The sequence below is a fragment of the Corythoichthys intestinalis genome, chromosome 15, assembly GCF_030265065.1.
Source record: "Corythoichthys intestinalis isolate RoL2023-P3 chromosome 15, ASM3026506v1, whole genome shotgun sequence".
Lineage (NCBI taxonomy): Eukaryota > Metazoa > Chordata > Actinopteri > Syngnathiformes > Syngnathidae > Corythoichthys > Corythoichthys intestinalis.
The window spans coordinates 49,149,513-49,177,116 of record NC_080409.1 but is presented as its reverse complement, the minus strand read 5'-3'; the positions used below and the strand labels follow the sequence as shown (position 1 = coordinate 49,177,116).

Genomic DNA, 27,604 nt, shown 5'->3' with positions numbered 1-27,604 from the left:
TACTTCATTCTGAGGAAAAAAAGATGGAATCACTCCATTTTGAGTAAAAATTACAGACACACCCAGTCAATTTCCTTTCTTTAATTGGGATCCTGCCTCAGATTAGATCTGCTCGTTAGTCAGCAGTTAAAAACAGTGCAGTTATCACACCTTGGAGGGCTGCTGGACCAAGTGGATTCACAAGAATCTTGGCTTCAACAAGAGAGATGTGTCTTGAGACCAAGGAGAGGATTATCAAACTTCTTGAAGAAGGTAACGCTGCACTTGTTGCCAAAGATGTGGGCTGTTCACAGTCAGCTTTATCAAAAATCTGGACCAAGTACAAAAAGCATGGCAAGGTTGTTAAAGTTAACATACTGGTAGACTGAGAAAGACATCCAAATGTCATGAAAACTAAAGGCCATATGTCTTGAAAACAGAAGATGTACAACAAGACAAATGAAGAAGAAATAGGAGGAAGCTGGAGTCAATGTATGTGACAGAACAGTGCAAAATCGCCTAAAGGAAAAGGGATTTTCATACAGGAAAGCTAAAAGGAAACCACCATTGACACTTAAACAGAAAAGAACAAAATTGCAATGGGCTAAGGAAAGGCAATCATGGACTGTTAATGACTGGATGAAGGTTATTTTCAGTGATGAGTCAAGAATCTGCATTGGACAAGTTGATGATGCTGGAACTTTTGTTTGGTGCCGTTCCAGTGAGATTTACAAAGATGACTGCCTGAAGAAAACATCAAAATTCCCTCAGTCCTTGATGATATGGGGCTGCATGTCAGGCAAAGGCACTGGGGAGATGGCAGTGGTTAAATCTTCAAAAAATGCACAAGTTTACATTGAAATTTTGGACAGCTTTCTTATCCCTTCAAATGAAAATATGTTTGTCATTTTCCAAGATGACAATGCATCATGCCACAGAGCTAAAACTGTTAAAGCAGTCCTTGGTGAAAGATCATCTAGTCAATGTCATGGCCTGCAAATAGCCTAGATCTCAACCCTTTTGAAAACCTGTGGTGTAAATTGGGGGGGAAATGGTCTGCAGCAAGGCTCCGACCTGCAAGGATGATCTGGCAAGTGCAATCAGAGAGAGTTGGCACCAAATTGATGAAGAATACTGTTTGTCACTCATCAAGTCCATTTCTCAGAGACTGCAAGCTGTCATAAAAGCCAGAGGTTGTGCAACTAAATACTAGAGATGTGTTTTGATTGTTATTTCTTTGTTTGTTTGTCATGATTCCATATATTTTTCCTCAGAATGGAGTGATTTTATATTTATTTCCCTCCACTTGCTCTATAAAAGTACACTGGTGACTCCATACTTTTTGCTAGGGGTTATACTTGAGTAAAATTTTTGGCTACTCTACCCACCTCTTGTTTCGACAAAACCTACACCCTTTCTCTCAGGCTCAAATTTTGGGCCTCACAGTAAATTTTCTCTTAACAGCCAGTTACAAATTGACCTTGTTGTCTTGATGGCCTCAGACACTTGTTGATGTTGATGAATGTACACCCTACATGCAGTGCTGACACCATCAATATGGCGCACACGCTGGTGCCTGCCTGTCACCACGTCACACTGGGTCAGTGTCCGCAGACCTGCTCATGCACATGAAGGCAGACAGCCTGAGGGGGGTGGATTCTGTCCTTACCCCCGGAGCCCCAACAAATGTCATTCCGATGTGCCCCCTAGTCTTTAAATTAGCTGTCAATTAGAGCAAATTAATCAAGTACTCGCCTAATTAAGCAATGTCTACGGGTAGCTAGCAAACATGCCATTAATTGCGGTAGGGCCATGAGAAAGCTGCTGACCTCGCGAAACTTGTGGGTTTTTGTAAGGGGGAGAGTGCTATCTTTGGGAAAGCAATGGAGCGCTTTCTGCTGCTTCCTGACTCTGCACCACATGCTTGCTGTCATCAAGTTGAAGCTTTCTCTTCGATTTTCTTCAACCAACACTCCATCATCATCCATGTTGTTCTTGCTCTGATTCAAGATTTTTTGTTGTTTTTTTAGCGTGATCTAAAAACTAAAGTCACAGCAGCTGTTTACTTCTTAATCTGCATGCTCTTTGATGGCTACGACCATGCACACCAGCTACTGTAAATCTTCCCTTAATCTGGAGCTTTATTAGGTTGAATCTCCACTGCATACAAATGCTCAGGCAGGAGATTAGCACAAACCATAGAGTTTTGCCGTTCATCAACAAACAAACAAGACACATCGATAGCTGCGCTGATAAGAGCTGAGGGGGTGACATGGCCCACACCGTCACTCTCCCTTTCCATGTTAATAAATGGCTGGATCCCAACAGGCTGATGTGTCATTAGCATATCCTAATAACATTGATTTCTTCATTAATGGAATTTCCACTAAATAGGCCCTAATTACTTTCAACAGGCCCAGCACTAATTGGATCGGCAATATGTTCCTGCCTCCAAATCAGCGCCTCATTTCCAAATGTTTGATGTGAATTACGACTTTGTTAGTGGATCGGCGCGCGTGCACACAGCTCTGCGTATGAGTCAATTTTGCACTTTATCAGGTGTATGCTCAAAATTATATGGTAATATATGCAAAGGATGCCAACTGAGTGGAGCACCTGAGGTCAGTATTATAGTAAATAAATACTGTGCCATGCATTTAAATGCGCCGTAATCCTCGACAGTATAGACTGCTTTCTCAACAAAGCATTGATGCGTCCCTCTCTCTGCCAAGTGAGTCACAACACATTAGAAGGTCTGTTTTACTGCAGTCAAACTACCTTAAATGGCTGTCATGCATGCGTTTCAAATTGGACTGTCAAACGATTAAAATTTTTAATGGAGTTAATTACAGCTTAAAAATTAATTAATCGTAATTAATCGCAATTCAAACTATCTCTAAAATATGCCATATTTTTCTGTAAATTATTGTTGGAATGGAAAGATAAGACACAAGACAGATATATACATACAACATACTGTACATAAGGACTGTATTTGTTTATTGTAACAATAAATCCACAAATGCCATTACTAACATTCTTTCTGTTAAAGTGATCCATGGATAGAAAGACTTGTAGTTCTTAAAAGATATTTTATATTAAAACCCCTCTTCATGTTTTTGTTTTAATAAAATTTGTAAAATTTTCAATCAAAAGTAGAGTTAATATAATAATAAGAGGAATAAAAATAACAATAATAAAAATAGAGTGACCAAAGTAAGTTTTACGTTTATTTTGCATAGCTATTTTGATATGGAATGCAAGTTTATTTTGCATTGTTGTTTAACTGTGTGTCAGAATAGGGCCTCATTACTATAGACTGAAGTCCTTTTCTTTTTGTGAACATTTTTTTTTTTTTTTTTTTTGGAGAGATAGGAATATTATTTTTGTTGTGCTTTCACTAAACGATACTTATGTTTGTTGAGAAGGAGACGCTTATGCCAATAAACGGCGTGGTCCAAAGAACGCCTTTGTCCACTCGCCTTTATTGTATAACATATCTGTACTGTATAACATATATCTGTACATATCTTACCCAAAATACAACAAGAGACACATAATTGCCATTAAAAGAAAGAAAACTTACCGAAATATGTGTGGAGCACAAATAGCAATTTGCATTGCATTGTGAATACAGCATAAACGTCTCACAACTACTAATTCTCCCACGTTTAAAAGAAATAACATGAGTATGGAACGGCGCTGCCCCCAAGCGGCCGGTGGCATTCTCTTCACCCTTAATGTCCATAAACGGCCTCATTGTAATCTGTTTGAGGCAATGTGCGAGCGGGTCGTTTAGTGCATGCGTTAATTGTGTCAAATATTTTAACGTGATTAATTTAAAAAATTAATTAACGGCCGTTAACGCGATAATTTTGACAGCCCTAGTTTCAAATGATAAATGTAAGGTTTGACTGTTATTACTCATTGAAGCAGTGTTTTAATTTTCGTCTGTCTTTTGGACAAAATTACTTAATAGTCCGAGTCATATTTTCGTCATTACAAAATGCGTTCGTCTTTGTTTAGTTTACCTCGACGAAATGCAAAAAAAATGTGTCGTTTTCGTCGGTAAAATTCAAAAGTTTTCATCCAAAATTAAAAAAAAAAAAAAAAAAAAAAAGATTTCCAAAAGGGCTGGAACTAATGATTATTTTCAAAATCGATTAATTAGACAATTAATTAATCGGATAAATGTTGTTGTTTTTTCAACTAACTTCACAATTTACCTTGAAGTTGTTTTAGGCATGTTGTAAGTAACAATGAAGACAAAATGAATGCCTTTACTTCAAAAATAATATTCTATTACATTTTCCTGACCTAAAGCAACACTAGGTAACTTTTCAACCTTTATAGAATATTCTCATAACATTTGTGACGTTATGTCGACTGACAACTAGTTGAATAACACCTATTTTAAATCTTGAGGGGGTCTGTATCCATACGTGGGGCTTAAGGGGGGGGGGCATAAGGTGGCCGACAATGTCATTGCATTTAATTGACTTTCCTACAGTGGGGCAAATAAGTATTTAGTCAACCACTAATTGTGCAAGTTCTCCCACTTGAAAATATTAGAGAGGCCTGTAATTGACAACATGGGTAAACCTCAACCATGAGAGACAAAATGTGGGAAAAAAAAAAAACCAGAAAATCACATTGTTTGATTTTTAAAGAATTTATTTGCAAATCATGGTGGAAAATAAGTATTTGTTTTATACCAAAAGTTTGTTTTGTTATGTACCCTCTGTTGGCAATAACGGAGGCCAAACGTTTTCTGTAACTCTTCACAAGCTTTTCACACACTGTTGCTGGTATTGTGGCCCATTCCTCCATGCAGATCTCCTCTAGAGCAGTGATGTTTTGGGGCCGTTGTTGGGCAACACGGACTTTCAACTCCCTCCACAGATTTTCTATGGGGTTGAGACCTGGAGACTGGCTAGGCCACTCCAGGATCTTGAAATGCTTCTTACGCAGCCACTCCTTTGTTGACCTGGCTGTGTGTTTTGGATCATTGTCATGCTGAAAGACCCAGCCACGTCTTATCTTCAATGCCCTTGCTGATGGAAGGAGATTTTCTCTCAAAATCTCTCGATTCATGGCCCCATTCATTGTTTCCTTTACACAGATCAGTTGTCCTGGTCCCTTTGCAGAAAAAAAGCCCTAAAGCATGATGTTTCCATCCCCATGCTTCACAGCGGGTATGGTACAATTCCGTATTCTTTTTCCTCCAAACAAGAGAACCTGTATTTCTACCAAGAAGTTCTATTTTTGTTTCATCTGACCATACCACATTCTCCCAGTCCTCTTCTGGATCATCCAAATGCTCTCTAGCGAACCGCAGACGGGCCTGGACGTGTAATTTCTTCAGCAGGGGGACACGTCTGGCAGTGCAGGATTTGAGTCCCTGGCGGCGTGTTGTGTTACTGATAGTAGCCTTTGTTACTGTGGTCCCAGCTCTCTGTAGGTCATTCACTAGGTCCCCCCGTGTGGTTCTGGGATTTTTGCTCCCCGTTCTTGTTATCATTTTGACGCCACGGGGTGAGGTGGGAGTTGAAAGACCCTGTTGCCCAACGACAGCCCCAAAACATCTCTGCTCTAGAGGAGATCTGCATGGAGGAATGGCCCAAAATACCATCAACAGTGTGTGAAAAGCTTGTGAAGAGTTACAGAAAACGTTTGGCCGCCATTATTGCCAACAAAGGGTACATAACGAAGTATTGAGATGATCTTTTGGTATTGACCAAATACTTATTTTCCACCGTGTTTGCAAATAAATTCTTTAAAAATCAAACAATGTGATTTTCTGTTTTTTTTTTCCCCACATTCTGTCTCTCATGGTTGAGGTTTACCGATGTTGTCAATTACAGGCCTCTGATATTTTCAAGTGGGAGAACTTGCACAATTAGTGGTTGACTAAATACTTATTTGCCCTACTGTATAATGAAAAAATCTGATATTTACAATTGAGAAGTTGCATGTATGTTATAATTTCAATTTCAGGCGATAATTTCCTAAATAATTGGTTATCAAAATGGTTGTCGATTAATTTGCTAATGGATTAGTTGTCAATTAATTATTGCACCTCTTGTTACCAACAATTTCGAATGAACATTGACTGACGAGCATACTATATTGTAGTGTCTCCAAGGACAACGCCAACTTCAGGATGATGATAAACACTCAGAAGGAAAACAATACTGTACATTATTTTCAATTACCGGTAATGATACCCTACTGGACGCCATGAACTGTATGTATTAAAAAAGTTGTCCGGGAGTTTAAGAGGACGCTCGCCACGCTAAAGTTTATGCTTAAGTTAACGCGAATATAAATTCTATGCTAGCACTACGAGTTAATGTTTACTGTGTGATGATCAGAGGTGGGTAGTAACCCATTACAAGTACTACGTTACATTTACTTGAGTAACTTTTTGAGGAAAATGTACTTCTAAGAGTAGTTCTACGAAGCTATACTTTTTACTTTTACTTGAGTAGATTTCTGAAGAAAAAAACGCAACGCTTACTCCGCTACTTTGGGCTACACAAGAGTTGTTACATTTTTTCTCTTTATTGTATGTGTTGGATTTATTTATTTATTTATTTATTTGCCGGCGAGTAGCCAAGAGTAGTTCCACCAATTTTACCAATGAGACATCGCAACAATAATCACATGACTCGGTTATACCACTCAGATGCGAGCTTGTTGTTCTATGTTAATGCCAGCCTGTTCCGTCATGTAGTGTCTTTAAAGCACCTTAAAAAATGAAGAATTTGACGTGGAGCACTGCCCTCAACATGATTCGAAAGCGCAGAATTAAACCTCTTTCCCAGTTTTTATTTGGCGCCGATTGACGACAGAAAAACGGAGATATGTTCCGATAAATTTCATAATAGCAACTATGAAGGAACTATTCACTATTCAAACTAGGAACTATTTTCTCCTCCAGAGGGCAGTCATGCTCTTTGGACAAATGAGGCTGTCAAAAATAAATTCTCTTGTCAGAATTCAATTTTTTATTTTATTTATTTGCCTTAATGTGGTTATGTAATGGGTTGTTGTAGAGGATCATTATAACAGCAGGTCATATAGATAACTGTGCTATAAAAAAAAAAAAAAAAAGACTTTAAAATAATAATAATAATAATCTAAGCAATTACTCATTAGTTGTGTATTCTTTTCACCAAATACTTGTACTTGACTACATTTTTTGGACGACTACTTTGACCTGAGTAAGATTATTTTGAAGTAACGTTATACTCTTACTTGAGTAAAATTTTTTGACAACTCTACCCACCTCTGGTGATGATCACAGACCTTGAAAGGCTAAAGCAACATTGCATAATCTCTATTAAAAAGGCGAGAAAGCAGTATTACCATGCGTTTCAAAACAAGCGAGCCTGGAGAAGACACCGGTTAGTGTGCATGTGTGGAGGGGGCAGCACGTCACATGAGTGACACAACCAAACACTGCTAAGATGCAGGCTGACTACACATACAATAAGAAAATGTTTCACAACGTGAACATTTTCGTCTCGTTCTCACCTCATCAGACGAAAAGGGGCATTCATGTCGTTATGTTTTCGTCTACTGTGACACATTTTTAGCTCGGCATCGTCACGGAAAAAATTATTCGTCAACGCTATATTTTTTTTATCGTCATTGTTGAAGAACATAAGTGGGAAATTTCAGTTTTTCTGATTTACAGAAAGAAACATTTTTAAAAACAAAACATTTAAAAATGAAAATAATCTGCATAAATATCATCATGTTTGTTGCGTTAGATGTTTTGTTTATTTTTTATTTTCATTTTATTTGAACAGCATTCAGATGAATTAATTTTGGCCTGCTGCTCGTCCCTGCATGCTAGATAGTAGATGTAGTGTATTTTTTTGTTTTGTTTTTGTTATACACTCCATTTTTTTGTATTCAAATGTGTTGCTTTTCCAATTTGGGCTCTCTTAATTTTATTAGCAGGTACACAGCAGAATGTTTGAGGGGGTTTAAATTCAGATTATGAGCATTTAAGGTTGAGATTATTTTTGAATTTGTATTCGTTTTTAGAATTTAATAGTGGGCCGGTCAAGCAGTATATTAGTAAAAAAAAAAAAAGTTTGCCTTTCCCCTTCAATTCTGAGAAACATTTCTTGACATTTTTCCCTCAGTGAATAATAGTCAATTATCATCTTGTTATTCTAGTAAAGATTCATATTAAACTGATGTGATTTGGCTATTTTCCAGCCTCATTTGCCCACTCAACCCGCATCTTCCTCCTCTTTAATCTGCTGCTGTGGGATTAGCACGCGTTGCGGGGCCCACGCATGAATGCAGCAACGGTGCAGGCGTTGTCCCGTCCACCTGTCGTGTTTTGAGGAGGGCCTTTGATTATTTGCGCGTGATGAATAACCCCCACACACCAACAGCATCTGGAGATTATTTATGCGTCGAAGGATATGAAGCATTCAAAGAGTCATATTTTGGTGAGGAATTCATTTAAAAAAAAAAAAAAAAAAAGCTAATAAGAATATAAATGTTAAATGCACCTAATTTCCAAATAGTGCATGTATTTTCGATTCATAAGATTTCAAGAGTGTGTGGAAAGGGCGTCTATAAAGCATCCATGATGATCCACAGGAATCCTGAATCCTCGCTGCTGATTGGCTGCTGGGCTCTGCCTCTCGTCGGTATGGACCTGTTGGATAAAGGGACCATTTTGTAAAGAAGCCCCCGCACGCACTTGTGCACAGAGGACCATGCACTGGGGAACAGCCTGTTAATCCACCAAAAAAAAAAAAAAAAAACTCAGCCGAACCCAACCCACCATGACGGGCAAACAAGGCGCGGTGTTGTCGGGAACTTTGAACCCCGTGGAGACGAGAAAAGCTCCTCTGGGTGTCAATGGAGGCAGCGGCATCAACAACCAGCAGCAGCCGGCCAAGGCCACCGTCATCCATCCGCCCAGCAGGTGCACGGGCTTCGGCATCCAGGAGATCCTGGGGCTCAACAAGGAGCCGTCCGCGGCCCCGAGGAGCCCGCTCAGCTCCTTGCCGGCCGGGGCGCACCTCATCGCGGCCAGATCTGTGCTGGGACACGCCGGTGTGGGTGTCGGGATGGGATTAATCGGCACCGCTGGGATTCCGGCGTTTTACAGACAGCCCGCGTTTTTGGAGGGAGTGCTGGACCCGCAAGACGTTCGCCTACAGCCGCACAACACCTCCTCTGCGGGGGGGATGGATGCAGGACAGTCTGCAAGCTCGGGTTGGCCTCTTTTATTGTTTTCAAATCGGATGACATTTATTTGAATGAAATACAATAGGACAAAAGACAACCTATTAACACAGTAATGTTCATTAAATTAGTATTATCGGATTATGAAATAAATGTTTTCATCCATGAATGTGCATTTAAATTTTAACAGCACCCTATAAAATAGAGAGAAAATATGCATGAAAATAATCCATGTGATCAAATGGTCATTTTCCCCATCTGTAGACTCTGAAGATTTGTCTTCAAGTGAAAGAAAAGTGTCCAAGTCTTCAATAGCTCAGAGCAAGAAACGCAAGAAAAGACGTCACAGGTTAGTGGTGATTTCAATATTCAAAATGTGATCATAAATATTGATATAAATATTATATATCTTTCTTGCATTTGCCTTCAATAATCCTAACTATAGCATTTGTTAAATGTCATTTATTTTAAGTATTGTGAATTATATTGTATTCTTTTTGTTTTTGTTCAGCCTTTAGATAAAATTTGAGTAGAGTACGTTACACTGCTTGTTTTCCTCTAATATTTTTTGGATACGTTTAAATTATGTATCGAAAAAAATAACTCGACAAGAAAAATATGGTGGTGCATGAATTGATCGTGGATTAATTTGTTTCACTTATCCCGACAGGACCATATTCACGTCGTATCAGTTGGAGGAGTTGGAGAAGGCCTTTAATGAGGCCCATTATCCTGACGTGTACGCACGAGAGATGTTGGCCATGAAAACAGAATTGCCTGAAGACAGAATACAGGTCAGACACACGTAAATTTAACAGTTATACTTATAAAAGTAAATATTACTTCTCGATTTCAAATGTAATATTTTGTACGTTTTTAAAAGGGACATATATTTGGAGCTCTCAAAGGTTTTTTTGTGAAAATGATCATTCCTGTTGATGTATTTTGAATTTAAAATCACATATAAAGAACTTCTTCAGTATATGCATATTTAGATATGCTATAAAATATGCAATATTGCAATATACACTGTCAGTATGTACTGTGTGTAAATATGTATAGGGGTTGGATAAAATAATGGAAGCATTACATCATTGAACAAAATGGAGCAAAATCATTAAACATAATTGTTAAAGAATGGCATGAGGAACATTCTAATGACGTTGAGCATCTTGTTTATGGCCGGCACAATCCCCAGACCTCAACATTATTGAGCATTTATGGTCAGTTTTAGAGATTCAATTAAAGCGTCGATTTCCACTGCAATTGTCTCTAAATGAGTTAGAGGATATTCTAACTGAAGAATGGCTTAAAACTCCTTTTGGAAACAATTCACAAGTTGTATGAATTAATACTTCAAACAATTGAGGCTGTAATTTCCCCAAAGGGCGGACCTACACCATATAAAATTAGTTTTTGTTGATATTTTAAGGGTGTCCATTATTTTATCCAACACCTTTATGTGTGTATATATATATAAACACGTATGTGATACATGTATGTATATATGTGTGTGTGTGTGTGTGTGTGTGTGTGTGTGTGTGTGTGTGGATGTATGTGTGATATATGTATGTATTTATGTGTATATATGTGTGTGTGTATATGTGATATATGTATGCATATATGTGTATATGTGTATGTATACATATGTATGCATATATGTGTATTTATACACATATATGTATGCGTATATGTGTATTTATACACATATATGTATGCGTATATGTGTATTTATACACATATGTATGCGTATATGTGTATTTATACACACATATGTATACATATCTATGCATGCGTATATGTGTATATATATATATATATATATATATATATATATATATTTTTTTTTTTAAACACTGAAACCCCAAGGTGAGAACATAATTAAAGACGCCATGATTGTAATGAGATATTATCGCGTACTTACCTCTTTTCGATCAAAAAACTCCATGTAGCATGTATCACCAAGCGTCAAGACACAGCTGTAAATGGCCACAGCCGGATTTGGGGGGGATTTTATTGGTGAAATATGGTAATACAACAACTGTTGCGATGCAGAAATCACAGACAGTGAGTGAGAGTGGTCGAGATTTTCTTTTTCAAATATTTACCCTTTTAAACTTTTTTTTCCCCCCCAATTTGTCTTTGTTTGGATCGATTATTTATCATCTAACATATCAGGGAAAATGCGACAGTAACAAAACAAAAAAAAAAACATTTAGGCAATAGTTATAAGGTAGATATCCGTGACTTATTTACAGACACTATTTTTTTCATTGTGACGTTACTTGTTAAAAGTTTAAAATATGCGAGTGAAAGATTTTTTAAAGTCATTTTCTTTCAACTAAATATTAGACATCAATTAATGGTTCTAAGCAAAAATGACAGACATTTCGAATAATAAATATAATTACTTACTTTCTTTTAATGGCTTGGTTGAAACGAAAGTGGTTGCACGGTGTCTGTAAACGGGGTCTCCAGGGTAAAACGCACAAATTAAAAATAGTTTGGGGGCTTAATGCACTCTGAATCTGCTATGGCAGCATAAACACATATTGTTCTATCAAACACAACAGTTATTTTGGCTTAAAATACAGCAGTTTATTTTAAAGAGGTGTTCAAGAGCAGAAACTGCTTTTTCAGCCTTGTCTGTGTTTTCCGTCATATATATGTATATATGTACACACACATATGTGTGCATGTAATCTAGCCAAATTTATGTGTGTATACAAAATATGTAAATTGGTGATCATTTATGTAGAGTATATGGTTAAAATTAAAGATGCGTGATAATATCGGTTACCGATAAATATCGGCTGATAACAGCAATCATGACGTCACACCGATAATCCAGATTTAAACAAAATTCAATTTATAATGCATTCCGATAATTATATAGTTGAATTAGTCTCCAAATGTGTGCAATCGACGCAGTTTTGTCCAGTTTTGCACCAGCACCTCAACCCCTTCTAAAGGCATATTTGTGCAATTAAGTATTTACTTTGCAAGTATTATTAATATTAATTAATGAATATAAATTGTTTAGAATAGTTGTTAGTTGAAATTTACTACCTGTTCACATTTGATGTGGAAAAAGTAGTAATAAATTCTCTTTTTGCACAGTAACATTTGCGCTTGTATATTATTAAAAATTGTGTATACATATTAGGGGTGTCAAACAATTAAAATTTTTAATTGAGTTAATTACAGCTTAAAATTAATTAATTGTAATTAATCACAATTAATCGCAATTCAAACCATCTATAAAATATGCCATATTTTTCTGTAAATTATTGTTGGAATGGAAAGAAAAGACACAAGACGGATATATACATTCAACATACGGTACACAAGTACTGTATTAGTTTATTATAACAATAAATCAACAAGATGGCATTAACATTATTAACATTCTGTTAAAGCGATCCATGGATAGAAAGACTTGTAGTTCTTAAAACATAAATGTTAGTACAAGTTATACAAATTTTGTATTAAAAACCCTCTTAATGTTTTTGTTTTCATATAATTTGTAAAATTTTCAATCAAAAAATAAACTCGTAGCCCGCCATTGTTGATGCCAATAACTACTTACACAATGCTCATGGGTGCTGAAGCCTATAAAATCAGTCACACCCAAGCGCCAGCAGAGGCCGACAAAACTCGGAAAAACACAACAAGTGCACGTTTCACTGTGCTGTCATTTTAATGTTTGAGTGGGACATGTGCGTTAATCGCGTCAAATATTTTAACCTGATCAATTCGAAAAATTAATTACCGTCCGTTAACGCGATAATTTTGACAGCCCTAATATATATCTTTTAAAAGAATTATCAGCTTGACATTATCGGTTATCGGCTGGAAGGAGGAGGAACTTATTGGTTATTGAAAGCTGCATGATTGTGCATCACTAGATAAAATCCGAATATCTATCACAGTAAAACTAAGCATGGTTATTACATGTGAGAACCCCTAAATCTTTTTTTTGGGAATTTATTTATTTTAAGTTATTAAAGCAATGTTTGCACTCTACGTTTCCTATGCACCTGTGCGCTTTAGCAAGTTGACGATGCTCATCTCTCTCCGAGGTATGAGTGATGTCTTCCCTCAGACCGGTCCAGGACACATCGTTTCTCATCAGCCTCAGTGGCAAAGTGAAACAATTTGTTGTGTGGAAGCAGACACTAACGACCTAATCAAGCGATCAAGGCGGGAGAAGATTGCGGCGTGACCCCGGCGCCATCCATCTGCCGGCACAAACCCGCCTTTTAATCTCGTTTCTCATTAAGGGCCCTCAACATCTCTCAATAAATAATACGACATGCAAATGGATCAATAAATCGGCCCGGCTCCTCTCTGCTAAATCAAAATTAACACCCAATTTTTTGCTCATTGAACGTAATTAGTTAAATGAGAGCGGCTCGGGGGCTGCGGCGGGAGGGGGAGCGCAAATGAAATAACTACATTGAATTTATTAACGCGGGTCAATAGCGCCGCTCCCCCGTGTCCCGCTAGTTTAATTTCCCGTGATATTTGCCCGCCTGGCCGTCATCGATCGGGCCTGAAATTAACTTATTTTTCAATCAGACGGAAGAGGGGGGTGCCCCACGGTGGCTGCAACTTCCTCCTGCAGCTTTCTTTGACATCCAGGTGTTATGACGTCAAATTACGTACGTACGTTTGCTGACATCATGGGGAAAAAATTGTTAAACCTCTGTAAATCACCAGGAATATTATTAGTCGCTATAATAAGAGAAAAAAACTTTGGATGGAAAACTAAAAACATTTTAACTCATTGGCTGCCATTGACGGCGATAGACGTCCAATCCAATTAGACTGGCGGATTGGCAGCGCTGCCAGCCCTTCCAATGGCAAAGAAACTTGATGACTTAATGCCAGATTTAGTGTCTATACTGTCAATTTGCAGTTTTGGACTTGAGTAGTTTTGGGTATTTGACGGATTGGAGTTTTGATAGACTGTTGGGAAAATTAACAATCAAATAATTTTAATTTTATCACATACCAAAATGTCTTTTACACATAATTTGAGTTTACTTTTGTCCTTTTACAATCATTATTTTAAAGGACAGCGCACAGCATTAGGGCCAAACATAAGCGGATTTTAAGGGGGGGGGGTAGGGGGGCCAGCCCCCCCTGTTGGCCAAAAAGTGTCATTGCATGTAATTGATTTCCTTTATACTGTGTATGTGTATATATATATATATATATCAGAGGTTGCGCTAGACTTTTTCGTTGTCTGTCATTTTGACGGACAGGGTCAAAAAAATCCGGTCATAATCTATTTTTACCCGTCACTTAAATTTTTTAAATGGTGATAATGACATTGTGGTGACCCTTTGTTTGGCATAATTTACCTTCCGTACTTGTGTGTCCATTTGGCCGAGCGCGTTAGCGGCTACGACACAGTCACGTGACAGAGACACTTAAGAGCCGCGCGCATTCCGGCTTGAATAGAGAGTTCACAGAGATCAGCAGAGCTAAAGCGGCTGGACACAACAATTCGAGCTAACAAGACTATTAACATTGCATACCGCTTCAACATATTCAATAGTATTTAGTTTTCATTCATTTTAAATTAATATTCTGTCCGAACAAGCTTAACAGAGAATCCACACCGTGCCATCACACATTAAGCAGATGAATATGTAACTTTTTCTCCGCAGTGACAAAAACAGCTGACTGTGGCCCCAGTTGGTAGGTAGCCTACCATATGTAGCATATGGAACAATGAAATTAACAGTTCACCTGCTGTGGCCTGAATGTAGTTTCACACCTTCCTCCTGGTGCGCATGGACTTGAATTGCGTGCCCGCTTGTGCAGTCCGTTTTTTCACCTCTTTTATCAACACCATCGTCGTTTTGGGGGCTTTTTGAAGAAACTTCGGACACTCAGTTGCCTTGACATTTTTCCGAGTAAGGCCAACGACGTCATGCATGAAGAGAGACAATAGCTAATTAATATGCTCACTCGCCACCCTGTGGTCTGGGGTGTGAATTGCAACCTGTCAAAATGACGGATGGACTTGTTTTTTCCGTCACCGTTTTAAAAAATCGGTCAACGACGGAAAATATTCGGTTAACGCGACCCCTGATATATATGTATATTATATATATATATATATATAATTTATATGTATATATTTATATATGACCTACTTTTGGTCCAGCCCCTTGAAAAAGGGGCTTTTCTTTGCGTGGTTCCCAGGTTGCGCCGTCCGGTAGCAGATGTTGTGTTCCCACGGTAAATATTATGAGTGCAAAACAAGTTATCTCATGAGACTCCCTCCGAACTATGAAACTCAAGGTAAAAAAACAATAGAAGTTGTTACAATCTAGGTCACGGAAGCAATCATACATCACAAAGGCATAATGTAATATTTTCCCCCATCATCCCGGATCGTTGGAATTGGGCTAGCATGTTTGCGGCGGTTTGGCTGGCGTGATTTCGGCAGTCTGGCTTGAAGATCAAATTCGAAATGGTCAAAAAACGTGGATCCTGATGCGATGAATGTACTTGTTGAGGAATGTTAACCCTTTCTTGCCAAATGTATCACATTTGATACACTTACAATTTCATGATTTTTAGACTAATTCAGAATTTTGAAATATCTTTCCTCAAAAAAAAAAAAAAAAATGGATGCAAGTCAACTCATGCATCTGCAAGTTCAATGAGAAAAAAAAAACAAGATTTAGCAAGGGTTATAGATATTAGAGTGCTTATTACACATATTATTTTTTGTTTTTTACAAATTTGAAAAAAAAAGTTTCATTAAGAACTTATTTTTCACATTTTGTGATTCCCTGACAATTTCTCCATATTGCAGGCATTAAAACAACATTCTAACTTTATTTTGCCATTATTTTAACAAGCTTGCTAGGAACATCTCCATTCTCTTTAGAGCACAAAATATGCTAGATAAGAGGGCTCTCCAAACCCTTTACACCGCACTTGTCTTGCCGCACCTCAGCTACTGTTTGGAAATCTGGGGGCACACGTACACAACACACCTTTGTCCACTTTTTATCCTTAAAAAAAAGACAATTAGGATTATTCATAAAGCACCGTTCAGAGCGCACACAAACGAACTTTACATCAAGTCCAAGCTATTAAAATTTTATGACTTGGTTAACTTCAAAACTGGTCAAATGATGTACAAGGCCCACGCAAACCGTCTCCCGCCTAACCTACAAGCTCTATTCCAACTAAGGGAATCAAACTACGACCTAAGAGGAATCAGATTGTTTTCCTATCCGGCAACTAGGACAACATTAAAATCTTTCTCGATTACGAACATTGGGGCTCGCCTATGGAATAGATGTGATGCAACGCTTACGAGTTTAAAATCATTGAGTTACTTCAAAAAGATGTACAAAGAAACTATACTGAATCGCTACATGGACCAAAATGAGTCATAGCTGCACTGCACACACACATCCGCTACAAATTGTTCCCACAACAAAAAGGCAAACAAAGGATGATTAAATGTCAGGGACAGAGACTAAGACATAACATTGCTTGTTCCGAAGATATGCCCTCCAGTGAAATTAGATTCTGAGCTGCCATTGCAACGTGAGTGCTGTTTTTAACCTGCTGTGAGATGGAGACTGGACACTTAGCTCATTGGACAAAATAATTTTCTACAATGAGACCTACACCAAACCAACGGACAATATTGCAAAATGCCATGGCAATCAATGACTTTTTGAAAGATATATGAGTAAAAAAATGGACTATGCAACTCTAACATGCTTGACTGTGCGTCCCGGGCTGTTGGGGGACGGGTGTCGATAAGCATTTGCTTTTTTCCCGTCTTCCTTTGTCTGTCATCATCTTTCTTCGGGCAAATTATTCCATCTTCTGTGTCAATGTTTCTCCTTTCAGGCCAAACTATACCACACTCTGTAACTGTCAATGATACTGATGATTATGACAATGACAATAAAAAAATCATTCATTCATTCATTCATTCATTCATTCATTCTAAGTTGACTTTTGAGAAATGGGAGAAGACTTGTAATCTAAATGTTCTGATTCGGCAGAAAATTCTGCGCGGTTGTAGACCTCGGCTGTCACACTCTGCTTCTGTTTGCTCTCCAAGATGCAAAACTCTTAACAAGTCCATCACTGTCCCACATTGCTGTTCATATAATGATCGAGAATGCACAATCACTACCGTATTGAACACGCACATTAGTACACTTGTTAACGATTGTTAACTACAGTACAAACCAAGTAAGAAACCTGTATTGTGCTTTTTACAGGTGTGGTTCCAGAACCGTAGAGCCAAATGGAGGAAGAGAGAGAAGTGCTGGGGTCGTAGCACTGTCATGGCCGAATATGGTCTCTACGGGGCAATGGTCAGACATTCCATCCCACTACCTGAGTCCATCCTCAAGTCGGCTAAGGATGGCATCATGGAGTCCTGTGCCCCCTGGTTGCTAGGTGGGTCGCCTTCCTTAATTGTCAGCTTCTTAGGGCGCTTTCACACTAGCACTGCTTGGTCCTTTTTAAACAGACCAGTGTTTTTCTCAGATAGTCCCAAGGGCGTAGGTTTGCATAGGGACAGTAGGGACATAACACTATCCACTTTTCAGGATGCTCAAATTGTCCCCACCAACCCTTAAGCAACCTTATATGCATTATATAATGAGTTATACTGGTAATTTAGTTTGTCTTTCCATATGTTGTAAGGAAAGAATTGACCCTACCATTATTATGTGAATTATTTTCATTATGTTCAAATTTACACTTACCCCTTTTCACCACCCCCAAAATGCACATTTAATTGGCTGATGACGTGACCCACCCCCCCCACACACGCATGCTCACGCTCACACAGCCCCGACAGAAATACATGTTACCAACATGCCACCTCCTCAGCCCCCTTCGAAGACGAGGGATACTAGAAGTTCTTTTTTTCGGCCAGCAGCAGCCACTGTAAGTAATTAAAAAAGACGCCAATGTTGTGGAGGTGGGAAACACTCAACAAATTTCACTAGTATAAAAAGTCCGACCTGCATCAAAGTTAACATAACATAACATAATAAACATAAACATAAACATGACATGACATAAAACTGTGTGAACTTGCTAACCTGCAAAACTCGAGTAGGAAGCTGCTTAGAGATAAGTGTCCTTCTATTTGTGTTTTCTACTGTTAACGTTAATTAAACTTAGAGAAATGTAGTGAACTCTGCTGGAAACTATAGAACCAGAAAAACGTAAGCGAGAAGCTGCTTAGAGGGAGACGGGTGCTGCATAAGCTCATATGTTGCTCACACAACACAACTAGGGCTGTGAAACGATTAAAATTTTTAATCGAGTTAATTACAGCTTAAAAATTAATTAATCATAATTAATCGCAATTAATCGCAATTCAAACCATCTATATAATATCCCAAATTTTTCTGTAAATTATTGTTGGAATGGAAAGAGGCAAGATGGATATATATATTCAACATGCGGTACATAAGGACTGTATTTGTTTATTATAACAATAAATCAACAAGATGGCATTAACATTATTAACATTCTGTTAAAGTGATCCATGGATAGAAAGACTTGTAGTTTTTTCTGACAAATGTTAGTACAAGTTAAAGAAATTTTATATTAAAACCCCTCTTAATGTTTTCGTTTTAATAAAATATGTAAAATTTTCAATCAAAAAATAAACTAGTAGCCCGCCATTGTTGATGTCAATAATTACTTACACTATAAAATCAGTCGCACCCAAGCGCCAGCAGAGGGCAGCAAAACTCCGCAAAACACAATTAACAAGTGGGCCTTTCACTCTACTGTCATTTAAATCTATCTGAGCTGGGCAAGTGCGTTAATTGCGTCAAATATTTTAACGTGATTAATTAAAAAAATTAATTAACACCCGTTAACGCGATAATTTTGACAGCCCTAAACACAACATAATCATAATTAACTACGTACCATAATTTTTGGACTATAAGCCGCTACTTTTTCCCCCTCATTTTGAATCCTGCGGCTTATGGTCCAGTGCGGCCTATTTGTTGATTTATTGGGTTAATACTAGCTAACACTTTATTTGACAGCCGCGTCATAAGACTGCCATAAGACCTTCATAATTATGACATGACACTATCATGGGCATTAAAAAATGCATATGACAGCTGTCATGAAGTGTCATACGGCAAATTGGATCGCTATCTCCATTTATGTCCAGCTGGGATCTTTTACATCCATTCAAAAGTGAGATAATATGCCGTATGACACAAAATGATATCTGTCATAAGCATTTATTCATCCTCATGGATAGGGATGGGAATTGATAGGATTTTTACGATTCCGATTCCATTATCGATATTGCTTAACGATTCGATTCTTTATCGATTCTCTTATCGATTCTAATTTGGGGAAAAAGAAGAACAAACGTTTTGATTGGCATCGAGTTTAATCAAAAGTCACAACCTTACAAACTCACAACGAGGTCAAAAGAGGCCCAAAGCCTCAATATTAACTGTGGCAATAAGTGGCAAATGCACAAGAATGTGTAACATTTTACTGAAACATTTTTTCTAATAGAAATAAAAAATATGAAAATGAATGAATGAATATTGGCATATAGGTCGTTGTTCTGGCGTTGGCAATATGTGTTAAAGCAGGGGTCCCCAAACTTTTTCCTGTGAGGGCCACATAACTTTTAACTGATGAGGGGCCGGGGTCAGTTTGAACAGAACACAGAAAAAGTGTGATGATTGCAGGAGTGCCGAAATGTAAAAAATTATTGCTTTTCAGAAAGCCGTAATCAAATAACCCTTTTTGGATTCTTTACAGAACAAAAGTAGATAAAATAAAAATAATATAATGTAATAATAATAATAAATAATAATAACACTATTAATCAAATAGATAATAACCAAATAACCCTCTCTGAGTTCTTCACAGAAAAAGGCCAGAAAATAAATAACACTATTAAGAAAAAAAAAAAAAAAAATTCAAAATGCTCTCTGGTATTGTTCAGGGGCCGGACCAAATGTGGGGGCGGGCCGTATCCGGCCCGCGGGCCGTAGTCTGGGGACCCCTGTTAAAGTGTATTATTTACCAGTATATTGAAATGCGTTAGTTTTTATGGCGCTTTCACGCTCAAGTGGGGGCGCCCTTGCGCTTCCTCACGTGAAGAAGAGCGCGCTTACACGCGAAGAAATGCCGCATCCAAGCGAGTGAGCGAGTTAGTGAGAGAGGGGAAACACTGCTACGAGCCTATGTTCTTTTTTAATCTTTGTAAAATATCTACAGAGGCAACGCCTGTATGTATCGTCTTTTGTGTTGTTGTTGTGTGCTTCCACTCGCGATCGGACACTTAAATCCAGTTGTGTAGTAGTTTGAATGATGTGCTAATGCTAGCGAACGCATGCTAACCGTTTAGCTGTATTAGCAGCTAATCATCGCTGATTTACGTTGATGCAAACCTGTTTGTTATTGGGGACGAAATTGATTTGTTTCATTTCTATTTTTAGTTTCACTCTTCAAGTGATGGTTGAATAAAGTCAGCAAATTATACCAATGTCTTCTGTATCCTCATTTGGGAGTTTAGCTAGCTATATAGCCAGGACTAAACCTTAGCGTCTCTGTGAGGACAGTGCAGTCTTATTCCCTCCCGATGCAGTTATCTCCACCTTGCAAGACTGCAAGTCGTTTTGTTGTAATTTTTCCTCATGAAGTAAAGACACACTTTCGAGCGTTTGAACCTTCGTGCTGTCATTGTTATGTTTACGGCTGCAATGCTCGTGCTAAACCATCGTAACCTTTCATTTTCACCCTCTTTCCTGGTGAAGTGTAGGCAAACTTTGGAGCGGGTTGTTCTTGGTGCCATGCTAGTTTGATGCGTCTGGACAACAAGACACGTCACAACGCAATATGCGTCTTTAGGAATCGTTAAAGGGATCGTTCAGGCTTTTTCATTGTGATGTCGAGGCCTCGAAACACAAGGAACCGGTTCTGAATTGGAATCGGATTTCGATTCCCATCCCTACTCATGGAAGTGTCATGTCATAACTATGACGTTCTTATGACAGCCTTATGGCGCCACTGTCAGTGTTACCAAATACTATAACTAGCAATTAATGAAACAAATGGGACAGTAAGTGAAGAAATAATTAGCATAGACATGAATTTTGATTTTTATTCACAGCTGTAGCACTGCAATGCATGCTTGGAGGCCAGTTGGACTACAACAGCGTTGACAGCAGGTGGCAGCAGAGGTTGACCATCTCCTTCAAGGGAGCAGTGATGGCCAATGAAGCTTCTTTAAGTATTGCAGCCAACTGGTTCAAAGCTTCATGGTGGTTCATTTGGTCTTTTGACCGTCTTATAATGCTACTGTGAAATAAAGTGTTAACAGTTAATGTCTTGTGGTGTAAATATCCATAATACACTGAGGACAGCAGCGGCTTATAGTCCAGTGTGGCTTATCTATGAACAAATGCCGTTTTTGTGCCAAATTTGGCAGGTCCGAAAATTACGGTAAAAACCCATTTTTTGGGGGGGGGGGTGCCGCAAGCTACCCACACTAGCGTTGTGATCGACTGGTCGATGGTGATCGACGTAATGATTTAGCATATCAATTAATTAGGTTCTTATTCTTGAAAAATGTAGCCTTGACCCCTGTTCGCCCAATCTGTTTGGTCCCATCCCTAGCAAAAAGTGTCCATGCAGGTTATGCTGTTATATCGTCCCTACCAATGTTGAGACCAAATCTACGCCCTAAGATAGTCCACTTCGTTTTGTAAACGTGAACGCACATCCAAACTCTAGTTGGGACCAAACTAACTATGATCTCTCAGTCCGCTTTACGCACACCTTGCTTTGCTTGTGAATGCAAGCGGACCAGGGTGCGCTAGCTTATGCTACAGTACGTGCAGCCGCATGTGACGCTCCGCGCTCCCACCTGTCCTAGGTGGGAGGTATTTCCTCTTCTAAATTTGTCCAATCAATGAGTGCGGTTTTCGTCCATGTGACGCTGCTCGGTTGGCGCAGTGTGAATACTGAACCTTCTCAACAAGTGTTGTTGTGAGGTACAGTGTATCACAAAGAGACTTCCTTCTGGGGTGACAGCCATGCACACCAATTTGATGTAGAGTGCGGCGTATGGTCTGAGCAAGAACAGGCTGACCCCCCACCGCTTCAATCTCTGCAGCAATGCTAGCAGCACTCCTGTAACGAGTTACATGACATTTTGGAGGGAAAATGACAAGCAGTACTCAATTTGGACATTTAGGGAAGTATGTAGTTTCTATGCGGTGTACTCACTTTTGTTGACATTAATGGCTATATTTTAAGTTATTTTGAGGGGTAAATAAATCAACTCTATTATATAAGCTGCACACAGACTACTTTTCATTGTGTCAAAGTCACATTTTGTCAGTGTTGTCCCATGAAAAGATATACTTGAATATCTGCAGAAATGCAAGGGGTGTACTCACTTTTGTGATACACTGTAGCTCTCCAACCGGACCCTGGTCCTCTTGAACTAATGTGAAAGTGCCCTTACTCATCCTTGTGTTTTGAAACACCCAACCTTGCTTCCATTGCTTATTCCTATATACCTTCCTACCTTTCACATTTCCCACCATCCGTCCAACCTAACCACCTTCTGTCCACTATCAAAAAATAGTCTCCATTGCTCTGGGCACCTTACTTAACCGTCTAATCTTGTTCCTTCATGTTGTCTTTTGTGACATTCTGTTCTAAACCACAACCTTCTATTCTTGCTGTTTTCAGTTCAAGATGGCTTACCGATCAACAGACGCTATTCTAAATCTGAATACCCGCAACTCTTTGCAGGGATGCACAAAAAGTCCATGGAGACTCCGCCGCCCCCTCAGCCGGCGGCCGCCAAGTGCGACGAGTCGCCGCCGCCGCCTAGCTCTCGGCGGACCGAAGACTCGGAGCCGGAGGAGAGGAGGTCGAAGGGCGAGTTGGCCATTTCTAAAGAGGAACTGAGAGAGAACAGCATCGCAGCCCTCAGGGCCAAAGCGCAGGAGCACAGCGCCAAAGTGCTCGGGACAGTGCGTCACGACAGACTGGATGAGGACGAACGGGAGAAAACCTCTACTCCGCGTAGTCCCGCGGATGACAGGCACAGCCCGTAAAGTCTGAACACTCAATGTGGGGTGCTGACCTCTCAGTGGCTCTTCTTAAGCAACTTGTGTCTGGACTCTCATGAGGACAATTCACTTCTACGCAGAAGATTCAAGCGCACTTTTTTGGGGGGTTCTAATTCCAAACAGTTCCCATTTTACATCCTGAACTGCGACATTTTCAACTGAAAAAAATCCTGCCACGATCCTCTTATAGGAGGAGGAACGTAATTGTTGTCTGTGTGATGCTGTATATCAGGGGTTCTCAAACCATTGGGGTCCAGAGCCAAGGAAAAAACCCAAGGATCTCATCACAATTCTTACATAGCTTCAAGCATTCCTCAATCCTGACGTTCCCGAACATACCTTATTCTGCTATCCAGTTAAACACTAAATGTTATCACACAATAATTCAAAACACCGAGATTGACATTGGTTTTCAATAATATGCCAATTGTTAACTTGACATCAATGGACTGGTAATTACGCCACCAATAAAACCCTCGCCGCCTCTGCAACCTCATGGATTGTGCTAACCGCTGAGCTAAAAGCCCCGAGCTAGCAGCTGCTAGCACACTCTTCTTAACCTTCAGGGACTTGAGGGCGCTTTCACACTACCACTGTTTGTTTCGTTTTGAACGGACCAGAGTTCTTAGTCCGCTTCGTTTTGTAAATGTGAACGTGTATCTAGTTCGGACCAAACAAACAAACTCTGGTCCGCTCAATAATTGTGCATAGACTTCATAATGTATTGACGGGACACGGGGCCGATAAATAGGGGGCCTGCATTGTTGGCGAGGCCATCAAAGCTGACCGAGTGGAATCACAGACAAAGAGTTTTTTTTGTTTAAAATTCTTGTGAATAAATGCTTAAATCCTTGAATTCTTTATAGATATGGACGTAAAACAGTCTCGATTCTTGGTTAAAAGCAGAAAAAAAAAAACGTGCAGTTAGCATTTATTTTCCGTAAATATGTCGAAGTACAATGCTAGTCTGTTACTGAATGTAGCTAGCGGCCGCTTGATGTAAACAGAGCTTTTCCGGTGAAAATTCTTTTGAATATATGCTTAAATCCCCTAATTCTTTATAGATATGGACATAAAACAGTCTTGACTTTTGGTTAAAAGCATAAAAAAACATGCAGTAAGCATTTATTTTACGTAAATATGCCGAAGTACAATGCTAGTCTGTTAATGAATGTAGCTAGTGGCCGCTTGATGTAAACAGAGCTTTTCCGGTGAAAATTCTTGTGAATAAATGCTTAAATCCCCGAATTCTTTATAGATATTGACGTAAAACAGTCTCGACTCTTGGTTAAAAACAAAAAAAAACGTGCAGTTAGCATTTATTTTACGTAAATATGTCGACGTACAATGCTAGTCTGTTACTGAATGTAGCTAGCGGCCGCTTGATGTAAACGAAGCTTTTCCGGTGAAAATATTTGTGAATAAATGCTTAAATCCCCGAATTCTTCATAGCTATGGACATAAAACAGTCTTGATTCTTGGTTAAAAGCAGAAAAAAAAACGTGCAGTTAGTATTTATTTTACATAAATATGTCGAAGTACAATGGTAGTCTGTTAGTGAATGTAGCTAGCGGGCGCCTGATGTAAACAGCTTTTCCGGTGAAAATTCTTGTGAATAAATGCTTAAATCCCCGAATTCTCTAAAGATATTGATGTAAAACAGTCTCGATTCTTGTTAAAAGAAAAAAAAACGTGCAGTCAGTATTTATTTTACGTAAATATTGTGAACTATGATGCCAATGCAGTAGCAGCTAATTTCTACAATTGATTTTTTCCACAACGTTTCAAAATGATTGCATGGTACGAAAAATATAATAATAACCTTGAATTCTCGAACAAATCACCCCTGGGACAATCCTTCCTGTTTGTATGCAGTACACCTTTCATACTTTTTCAACAGAAATCCGGCGTTAGATCGCTGCGTGCATGTGTTTGTGAATAGCTCCTCTTGATGTGGGTGGCCCCTTGCTTGAATGTGAGGCGCAGTGCATGACCGATCTGACCCGTCAATACATTATGAAGTCTATGAATCATGGGTCTCGGTCCACTTTAAGCGCACCCTGCTTTGCTTGTGAATGCAACCGGAGCAGAGTCTGCTTTTGTCAGTGTACAGTGTCACAGCATGGAGCTGTGATGCTCCAGGCTATTCAAAATAAAAAAATAGCAAGATGGCAGATGATTAGCCATGGTCAAATGTTGTTGTGCTGCGTTAAGCAGTTGCATTTGATACACAGAATCTGATTCTACTGTGGCGGTTGTGTTTTGCATGCTGTTGCTGAACTGTGTGAGAGTGACAGTGGCATAGTCAGCTGGCGCTGGAGTCTCACTCTCCTGGAAGTGGCGAGAATTTGACAGTCCAAAAAGTGTCACAAAAGTGAAAGCAATTGTATGCCTGTGTGATGTACAATGCGGTTCCCTTTCGTGGTTTAATTTTTCCCTATGCATTCTCTATATACTCCAGTTTGCTCGGCATAGAGTCTGGAGGGAGAGACCCCGCTGCTGGCTGAGCGGTGACTTGCTATGCTATGCTACATTACTTGGAGTGTCACAGCACCACTCTATGACGCTCCATGCTCCCTTCCCTACCTTGACGGATGATCTCCTCTTCTATTTGTCCAATCAATGAGTGCGCCTTTCGTCCATGTGATGCTACTGAGCTACTCGGAAAGTTCGGTTGGCGCAGTGTGAATGCTGAACCTTTTCAACAACTCATTTGCAAGTGTTGTTGCGAGGTAGCTCTCCAACCGGACCATGGTCCTCTTGGTTTAGTGTGAAAGCGCCCATAGTTTACCTACGCACACAGCACTTGCTAGCATCCGTTACACGATTACACAAATACAAAGTGGTTGTCTATGTGACATGAAACCTTCCTTTTTATAACTACGAACATTGCTCACAAGGAAGCTAACACTCACTACCGTTTTAGTTAAAGATGTCGATCGATCGGGTCCGATCACGTCATTTTCAAAGTATCGGAATCGGCAAAAAAATATCAGACATGCCTTTTTTTAAATATATATATATATATTAGGGCTGTCAAACGATTAAAATTTTTAATCGAGTTAATTACAGCTTAAAAATTAATTTAATCGTAATTAATCGCAATTAATCGCAATTCAAACCATCTATAAAATATGCCATATTTTTCTGTAAATTATTGTTGGAATGGAAAGATAAGACACAAGATGGATATATACATTCAACATACGGTACATAAAGACTATTTGTTTATTATAACAATAAATCAACAAGATGGCATTAACATTATTAACATTCTGTTAAAGCGATCCATGGATAGAAAGACTTGTGGTTCTTAAAAGAAAAATGTTAGTACAAGTTAGAGAAATTTTATATTAAAACCCCTCTTAATGTTTTCGTTTTAATAAAATTTGTAAAATTTTCAATCAAAAAATAAACTAGAAGCCCGCCATTGTTGATGTCAATAACTACTTACACAATGCTCATAGGTGCTGAAGCCTATAAAATCAGTCGCACCCAAGCGCCAGCAGAGGGCGGCAAAACTCCATAAAACACAATTAACAAGCAGTTCACTGTACTGTCATTTAAATCTCTCTGAGCGGGGCATCTGCGTTAATTGCGTCAAATATTTTAACGTGATTAATTTTAAAAATTAACGCCCGTTAACGCGATCATTTTGACAGCCCTAATATATATATATATTTTATTTAAATCGTTTTCTAATTGTATTTAACGTTACAGTCAAAATGTCTTACACTCATCCAGAGTAGTTTTGGCTTAAAGTAGGGCTATCAAATTTATTGCGTTAACGGCTGTAATTCATTTTTTTTAATTAACCACATTAAATAACGCATGCGCTGCACGACCCACTCACACATTGTTGCATTCATTCTATAAACACGCTGTTTTACCTTTAGATAGCGCTAAAAGGTAGCGTATTATGAGTAGAGAGAATTTTGACAGCCTTTGGAGCCATTTTTAATGTGGCTAAAGCCTTGCAATACCTCTCCCAGCAATTAAAAGTAACGTGGGAAGTAATGTGGGGAAGAAAGATAGTAGTTGATCATTTTCTTAACACCCTATGTGTTTTCCCAACACAGAGAAGATATATCAATTTGTGCCCCTACGCACAGTCATGGTTGCACTTCCCATCATGCATTTGGGCAGAAGTTAAATGGCTGCAGTATAATTTACCGAAAGCTCAACAAATACACTAGATGGCAATATTTAGTCACAATATACAAAGTCACATTGTGAATGTTAATAATGTAAAT

At 38.8% G+C, this 27,604-nt stretch overlaps 1 protein-coding gene across 3 annotated transcripts; it reads left to right on the top strand.

The window, feature by feature from the left end:
• The first annotated feature begins 5,948 nt into the window (after window positions 1-5,948).
• vsx2 (visual system homeobox 2) lies at window positions 5,949-26,372 on the top strand. Of its 3 annotated transcripts, XM_057860294.1 has the most exons (6): window positions 5,949-8,453; window positions 8,608-9,231; window positions 9,466-9,550; window positions 9,872-9,995; window positions 17,478-17,658; window positions 22,966-26,372. In XM_057860294.1, the coding sequence occupies exons 2-6, from the start codon at window positions 8,796-8,798 to the stop codon at window positions 23,334-23,336; spliced, it is 1,197 nt and encodes a 398-aa protein (XP_057716277.1). In that variant the 5' UTR covers window positions 5,949-8,453; window positions 8,608-8,795; the 3' UTR covers window positions 23,337-26,372. The 3 variants fall into 3 exon arrangements, with proteins under 3 accessions (XP_057716277.1, XP_057716278.1, XP_057716276.1); XM_057860295.1 differs by having other exon boundaries at window positions 5,949-9,231; window positions 23,029-26,372; XM_057860293.1 differs by having other exon boundaries at window positions 5,949-9,231.
• The last annotated feature ends 1,232 nt before the right edge of the window (window positions 26,373-27,604 follow it).

Excerpts from the sequence above, each read along its gene's own strand:
- vsx2 (XM_057860294.1), top strand. The coding sequence starts at position 8,796 with ATGACGGGCAAACAAGGCGCGGTGTTGTCGGGAACTTTGAACCCCGTG. Across the intron at positions 9,232-9,465 it reads AGGACAGTCTGCAAGCTCGG|ACTCTGAAGATTTGTCTTCA; the intron begins GTTGGCCTCTTT and ends CCCCATCTGTAG. Across the intron at positions 9,551-9,871 it reads CGCAAGAAAAGACGTCACAG|GACCATATTCACGTCGTATC; the intron begins GTTAGTGGTGAT and ends TTATCCCGACAG.